The 8,200-nt window shown below is 55.6% G+C and overlaps 1 protein-coding gene across 1 annotated transcript; it reads left to right on the forward strand.

Annotated features, from left to right (window-relative positions):
- Window positions 1-496: 496 nt before the first annotated feature.
- PTSG_12243 (uncharacterized protein) lies at window positions 497-8,018 on the forward strand (the record flags this gene model as incomplete). The annotated part of the gene is made up of 23 exons (XM_004994279.1): window positions 497-747; window positions 919-1,002; window positions 1,147-1,230; window positions 1,430-1,513; window positions 1,720-1,803; window positions 2,190-2,273; window positions 2,492-2,569; window positions 2,677-2,772; window positions 3,050-3,133; window positions 3,288-3,371; window positions 3,542-3,625; window positions 3,813-3,896; window positions 4,334-4,417; window positions 4,612-4,695; window positions 4,881-4,964; window positions 5,310-5,393; window positions 5,612-5,689; window positions 5,804-6,026; window positions 6,155-6,253; window positions 6,409-6,546; window positions 6,756-6,986; window positions 7,226-7,776; window positions 7,964-8,018. Exons 1-23 carry the CDS (start codon window positions 572-574, stop codon window positions 8,016-8,018), a joined length of 2,817 nt encoding a protein of 938 aa, XP_004994336.1. The 5' UTR covers window positions 497-571.
- Between the last annotated feature and the right edge of the window lie 182 nt (window positions 8,019-8,200).

Raw genomic sequence — 8,200 nt, forward strand, 5'->3', positions numbered from 1 at the left:
GAACGTACGTTGCGAAGTGCAGTGTCAGTGAGGCCTGGTAACTTCCAACGCAAAGCACAGATACAGACACACCCCTACCCACAGAGAGAGACACACACAGACACACACACGCATACACACACACACACACACGCACGCACACACACACACATACACACACACACGCACGCACACACACAAACACACATACACGCACACACGCACACACACACACATACACACACACGCACGCACACACACACACACACCTGGGGATCGCCACAGCCTGAGCGCCGCCAGTCGGAGATGAAGGCCGCCATGACGGCAACTTTGTTCTTGCTTCGCGCATGCACCCGTTCAAACAGCCCACACACCTCCCGAAACGTCACCGTGTCCTGCAGTGGCATGGCGCCTTGTGGAAGGAAGGAAAGGGAAGGGAAGGAGGAGGGAGGAGAAGAAAAAATCTGCTGTGTCGTCCATCCATCCATCCATCCATTTTTTTTATTCCTTTCTTCGTCCTCCATTCACATCAACACGCCACACAACAAGCAAAGCATTTCACAACAACAAGCCACACGATCGTCGATTCGCCATGTCCGGCGGAGAGAAGAGAGCGAGGGAGGAGGTGGAGGCCTTGCTGGCGCAGACGGAGTTGCTAGCGTTCTACGAGGGCGAGGAGCTCGAGGAGGGCATGGAGGTGGTGAGCGAGGATAGTGTGAAGGACACGATCAGGGCCATCGCCAACAACACGTGTGGGGATTTTGAGAAGTGAGTACAACAAAACGGCACATTGCTGTGTTGGAAACAGCACGCACCCTGCATGCACTGCTCTCTGCTTACCTTGTTGCTGGGCTGTTCGTGTTGGGCAAGCCACAATCGCCATGGCCGTCGGTGACTTATTGCCTGCTTGTGTTGCTCTTGGCACATGTTGAATGGCAGCTTGGATGAAATGGCCAACGGCGTCAGTGGGGCGCGTGCGGTGGCAGAGGCGCTCAAGGACAACACCTGCCTCAATACACTCTGGTTCGTCCTGTGGTGATTTGAGCTGCATCGTGTGGCATGTATGTAGTTCGGGTTGGGCTGCTTCATGCTGGTTGTTGGCCGACCTTTTCTCCTGTTTGTGTGCTCATGGCATGTGTTTTGACCGACCCCTTTCCGTGTTGACAGGCTGGGAGGCAATAATATCGGCGATGAGGGCGTTGCGGCGTTGGCAGAAATGCTGAAGCACAACACGACCATGACATCACTCAGGTGGGGGTGCACATATGCATGTGTGGATGGACATGGGCTGCGTCACGTTGCACTTTTATCCCGTGCTGTGTGCATGCAAGTGTGTGATTGGTGGTGTGGGTTCAACGACTGTGTTGCCACCCACAGTAATCATCACGCACTCACCCTCCCTCACCCATATGGCATCATCGCCCTGCGTGGCATCATCCCATCTTGACAGCCTGTGGCGCAATGACATCGGTCCTGAGGGCGCTGTTGCGTTGGCGGAGATGCTGAAGCACAACACGAACATCGAAGAACTCAAGTGCGTGTAAACACATGCATATATGGATGTAAATGGGCTGCGCCACTGGCGTTGCACTTTTATCCCATGCTGTGAGTGCGAATGCACATGTGTGGTGGATGGATGAGTTCAATGGCTGTGTTGCCACCCACAGCAATCATCACGCACTCGCCCTTCCTCACTCTTGTGGCATCATTGCCCTGCGTGCCATCATCCCATCTGGACAGCCTGGCAGCCAACTCCATCGGCGGCGAAGGTGTTGTTGCGTTTGCGGAGATGCTGAAGCACAACACGGCTCTCAAAACATTGGAGTGAGTGGAAGAACCACTTTGGCAATGTGCCGTTGCATTGTTCCTGCATTCACCATGTACAAATCGAAGCACAGCCAACCAGCCAGCCATGCACGACGTCTCTATCATGGGGGTTTGCGCAAAGAAATCATCCCCCCCCCTTAATTTCTTCTTTCACTGTGACATGCGTGCTGCCACACCTTGTGCCACTGGCATTGTCCCTTGTGCCTGTGCGACCATGACTGAAAGTCACATCATGTCACCCGAATGCAAGCTCACGTGTACGCAATCCATCCACGACCCACTTTCATCCATGCCACTGACCCATTGTTCGCTCTCCCTTCACGGCTTCGTGTCCCATTCCCCTGTTCCATTCCCATTCCCACACACCTGCTTGCTACTGTCAGCCTGGGCGACAACTCCATCACGCCAGTTGGCGGTACGGCGCTGGGAGCCGCCCTGGACCAGAACCGCACGCTGGAAGGGCTTGAGTGCGTCGATTGCGTTGCGCCTGCCTCATGAACACCTGTGTCCTGTTGTGGGCAATGTGGTCCATCACCACTCTTTGTGTGCACGCCACAGCACACCATGTTCCTCCGCTTACCCTTGCATTTCTCCACAACCACCCCCTCCCCCAAAACAACTCGTGCACACCATACTTGCTCCCTCCTCCTCAACCAACACACATCCACCACGTGTCCGCGTTCAGCATCAAGGGCAACTCCGCCGCCACCGCCCGCGCCTTTGGTGCCGCGCTGCCCGTCGACCGCGAGATCGGCACTATTTGGTCAGTCCACGTGTGTGCTTTCCCTTCCTGTCATGCGCTGTCTCTCTGCTCTTCTCCTCTCACGTGCTGCGTTCTACTTGCGTCCCATCTTATGTGTGGAACCACAGGTATGACGACAAAGAGGGCAAGGCCGCCTTCAACGAAGCGCGCAAGAAGAACAAGATCAGGGCCATCGCCAACAACACGTGTGGAGATGAAGTGCGGTGAGTGTAAGAACCCGATCCAACATGCTGAAACATACACGCTTGATGGGGAAAGAATAGCAGGACACGTGTGTTTGTGCATGTTTTTTTTTTTTTGCGTTTTTCTTTGCTTGTCCTTGTTTTTTTTTTTTTTTTGTGAGGAGCTTGGCTTTGTGTTTGGGTACGTGTGCGATCGCACAACTCGCACCACAAGAGTGTACCTGTGGTAGTTGTGGCTTACACCCTCGCGTTTGCACCCTCCTCATACGCTTGCTCATGACACAATTTGGAATTGCAGCCTGGTAGGAAATGACCTCGGCGACAGTGAGACGCGTGAGGTAGCCGAGGCGCTCAAGGACAACACGTGCCTCAAAGAGCTCATGTGCGTGGTGACGTGGATTGCACCGTGTGACATGCACAGTCGATTGGGTTGCTGTTGGTGCATGCTGCGCCCTGTTTCCCCTCCTTTCATTCATGCATTGCTTCTTGCGCGTGGTGTGTTTGCTCACCCTCGCTCCTGCTTTGCGTGTGCACAGCCTGGTACACAATTCCATCAGCGACAAGGGTGCTGTGGCGTTGGCGAAGGTGCTGAAGCACAACAAGTCCCTCACGGAGCTCAAGTGAGTGTGAACACACGTGAATAAAGGCGCCCTCTGTGCTCGTGTGTGGCTTTGATGTGCAAGTTCAGTGGCTGCTTACCACCCATTGTGCTCGTCACCCACTCATGCCTGCTTTCCACTGCACATGCTGCCATCAACATCCCACTTCCTCCTCTCTTGTGTGTGCACAGCCTGCAGGGAAATTCTATCAGTGTTGAGGGCGCTGTGGCGTTGGCTGAGATGCTGAAGCACAACACGACCATCACAGGCCTCAGGTGAGTGGGATCACACATACATTGAAAGCACCCTCTGTGCTCGTGTGTGGCTTTGATGTGCAAGTTCAGTGGCTGCTTACCACCCATTGTGCTCGTCATCCACTCATCATCCCTCCTCACCACCATGTGTGCTGTCATCAACCTTCCATTCCCCTCCTCTCTCTCTCTGTCTCTCTCGTGTGCACAGCCTGGAGAGCAACTCCATCAGCGACAAGGGTGCTGTGGCGTTGGCGAAGGTGCTGAAGCACAACACGACCCTCGAACGACTCAGGTGAGTGTGAACACCCCGTGAATTAAAGGCGCCCTCTGTGCTCGTGTGTGGCTTTGATGTGCAGGCCAATGGATGCTTACCACCCATTGTACTCGTCACCCACTCATGCCTGCTTTCCACTGCACATGCTGCCATCAACATCCCACTTCCTCCTCTCTTGTGTGTGCACAGCCTGCAGGGAAATTCTATCAGTGTTGAGGGCGCTGTGGCGTTGGCTGAGATGCTGAAGCACAACACGACAAGCACCAACACCGAACATCACCAGGACCTCTAGGTGGAGTGGGGATTGGGATCACACATACATTGAAAGCACCCTCTGTGCTCGTGTGTGGCTTTGATGTGCAAGTTCAGTGGCTGTTTATCCATCATGTCCTCGTCACCCACACTGCATATGCTGTCATCAACCTCCCACTTCCTCCTCTCTTGTGTGTGCACAGCCTGCAGGGCAATCCTATCAGTACTGAGGGCGCTGTGGCGTTGGCTGAGATGCTGAAGCACAACACGACCCTAGAAGGACTTGGGTGAGTACACACACACATGCATTGCAGGCATCCTCTAAGCATGTGCTCGTGTGGTCTTGGTCGTGCATGTGCACTTATTCAGGCTCATTGGCTGTTTGGCGTCCCATGTACTCGTCATCCACTCATCGCTTCTCCTCTCCACCACATATGCTGCCATCACCCTCCTTCTCCCCTAATTACTCTTGTGTGCGCAGCCTGAACGACAACACCATCGGCGACAAGGGCGCCGTGGCCATGACAGAAATGCTGAAGCACAACAAGTCCCTCACGGCTCTCGTGTGAGTGCAGGCATGCACATGCATTGAAGGCACTCACTTTGAGCACGTATGCTTGTGTGATTTGCGAGTTTTGCAGTGTAGCAGGCTCACTGGCTGCTGGCCATCCACTCATCACCCCTCATCACCACCACCATGTGCGCTGTCATCAACCTCCACCCTGTCCCTCCTGTCTTGTGTGTGCACAGCCTGGAGAGCAACTCCATCGGCGACCAGGTCGCTGTGGCGTTGGCGGAGGTGCTGAAGCAGAACATGACTCTCCAATATCTTTTGTAAGAGGAAACCCTCCCCTCGTTGACAATTCGCGATGTGCAAATCGAGGCACTGCCAGCCATGCACCATGTCTCTGCTCTGTGCTTGTTTTGCCACAAGTGCTTCCATCTTTCACTGTGACATGCGTGCTGCCACACCTTGTGCCACTGGCATTGTCCCTTGTGCCTGTGCGACCATGACTGAAAGTCACATCATGTCACCCGAATGCAAGCTCACGTGTACGCAATCCATCCACGACCCACTTTCATCCATGCCACTGACCCATTGTTCGCTCTCCCTTCACGGCTTCGTGTCCCATTCCCCTGTTCCATTCCCATTCCCACACACCTGCTTGCTACTGTCAGCCTGGGCGACAACTCCATCACGCCAGTTGGCGGTACGGCGCTGGGAGCCGCCCTGGACCAGAACCGCACGCTGGAAGGGCTTGAGTGCGTCGATTGCGTTGCGCCTGCCTCATGAACACCTGTGTCCTGTTGTGGGCAATGTGGTCCATCACCACTCTTTGTGTGCACGCCACAGCACACCATGTTCCTCCGCTTACCCTTGCATTTCTCCACAACCACCCCCTCCCCCAAAACAACTCGTGCACACCATACTTGCTCCCTCCTCCTCAACCAACACACATCCACCACGTGTCCGCGTTCAGCATCAAGGGCAACTCCGCCGCCACCGCCCGCGCCTTTGGTGCCGCGCTGCCCGTCGACCGCGAGATCGGCACTATTTGGTCAGTCCACGTGTGTGCTTTCCCTTCCTGTCATGCGCTGTCTCTCTGCTCTGAACTCTTCTCCTCTCACGTGCTGCGTTCTACTTGCGTCCCATCTTATGTGTGGAATCACAGGGAAGATGCCTCTGAGCGCAACGCCTTCAACAAAGCGTGCGAGGAGAGGAAGCAACACGAGACCACGCACACCGACCAAGAAGACCAGCAACAGGACGCGCCTGCGACCAATGAGCAGCAACAGCACGAGCGCCTGCTCAGTGCCTGCAAGGCCGGCAATGTCGCAGCCGTCACCTCCCTCATCATCCGGCACAATACAGACGTCAACCAACAAGATAAACAGGTGCGTGCATGTGTGTGCTTGTGCTTGTGAAGCGGATGGCTCACTCGTGCAGCGAGCTGTGTGTATGTTGCCATGACTCTCACCACTTGCCCTCTTTCCCACTCCCACTGTCCATCATCCAACCACAGGGCGACACGCCGCTGCACGTTGCCTGCAGGCAGAACCAATCCGCCGTCGTGGAGCTGCTCCTGAAGAAGGGCGCAGACACCTCCATCAAAAACAAACAGGTGATTTCTCTGACACTTGCGCTTGTGCTTGTACTTATGGTCGTGCGTCCGCTGATCCACAGCTTCTCCCCTGTCTGTCTTCGTGTTCCCATCTCCCAAACTTGCTGCCCATTCACGCACATGACATGCAAATGCGCTTTCGTCGTCCTTTGTAGGGGGAGACACCTCACGATGTAGCCAAAGCCAGCGGCCACACCGCCATCACCACCGCCATCGAGGGCCTCAACCCAGGCAGCGAGAAGCAGCAGCAACAGGGAACCACTGCTGCTTCGGACGAAACAGACGCAGAGCAGGTACGTGCAGACGAAACACATTGTCCTTTGTCATGCCGCACCACTTCAGGCATTTGTTCCTGTGAACCTCTTGCAACACACGTCCGAATTAATGTCTTGCGCGCCGCCATCATACACCATCATCCATTCATTCCCCGCCAACGCCAACCACCATCAACGCTCTTCCCTGTTGACATTTTTTCTGTGTGAACCCGTTTTGATGTACACAGGTGCACAGGGAGGCGGTGCAGGCGCGCATGATGGACATTGCAGAGCGTTCCGACACGCACATGGCGGGGAGAGCCAAGATGGGAGTATCTGGCCAGGGCCGCGCGGGCAAGACGACGCTTATGGACTCGCTTCAGGGCAAGCCGTTCAACAAGCAGCAGCACTCCACACTCGGCGCCACCACCAACGACATGAGAGTCACCGTCCACACCATGGAAGTGTGCGACTGGAAGGTTCGTTTAGTTGCCTGTGTGTGTGCGTGTGTGTGTGTGCGTGTGTGTTGTCTGTTGGTGTGTGTGTGCGTGTGTGTGTGTGTGTGTTGTCTGTCGGTGTGTGTGTGTGTGTATGTGTGTGTGTGATATGTGCATCCACCTTGTACCAACACCTGCTTCCACCATCATTCGATCAATCACCACCTTATGTCTTTGTTCACCAACACTCACAAACACCCACCCTTCCACATCTCGTGCAGGAGAGCGACCAGAGCACGTCCGAGTTCATCCGCAGTCTCGTTGGCACGGCGATGGCACGCGAGGCCGGCGTGGACGAGGAGCTGAAGCGCGCGTCAGCAAAGGCACGGGCGCAGCACGCCACCCGTGTTACCGAGCAACAGCACGAGGAGGCCAAGAAGCAGGCCAAGAAGCAGGCCAGGACGGATGCCAAGAAGCAGCGCAAGAAGAGCCATGGCACATCCACAACTTCCACCCCCTCATCCGACAAGGCGTCCACCGCAGCCGTGCCTGCACCTGCTGCAGGTCGTGATGCCTCCACAGCAACGCCTGCAGCAAAGGAGCAGCACCCAGCTTCCAGCCACGCCGACGTTGGTGACGACGATGCTGACGTCGTTGCCGTGACCACCCCATCCGTTTCGAAGGAGGAGGTGGAGAAGGCAATCAAGGACATGGACTTTGATGCGACAATTGGCGAAGGCAAGATGCAGGTCTCCTTCAAGATCTTCGACCTGGGCGGCCAGTCCACCTTCTACGTCTTTCACCCTTTCTTCCTCACCAAGCGAGTCACTGTGTTTGTGTGTGTTTGTGTGTGTGTGTGTGTGTGTGTGTGTGTGTGTGTGTGTGTGTGTATGTGTGTGTGTGTGCGTGTGTGTGTGTGTGCGCGCGCGCTGTGGGCTACGTGCTGTCAACACCCCCCCCCCCCCCACCACCACCCTTCTCACATCCCCACCCTTTACCTCCCAACCTCCCCACAACAGGTACGCAGTGTACCTGCTTGTGTTCTCCATGGAAGGACCTGCTGCACCAAAATGAGAGCAAGCGGACCGAGGCGGGGGAGTTTTATGGAGCACTGGCTCCTCCTCCCTCCACCTCCATGGAAAAGGGGCGCCCGTCCTCATCGTCCGCACCTTCGCTGAGGTGTCAGTCCGCGGAAACAACATGGAGAAATCTTGCGTGAATTCCCAGGCGCCTGCGCCCCAAACACGGCCTTCGCT

Source organism: Salpingoeca rosetta (assembly GCF_000188695.1).
Source record: "Salpingoeca rosetta unplaced genomic scaffold supercont1.11, whole genome shotgun sequence".
NCBI lineage: Eukaryota > Choanoflagellata > Craspedida > Salpingoecidae > Salpingoeca > Salpingoeca rosetta.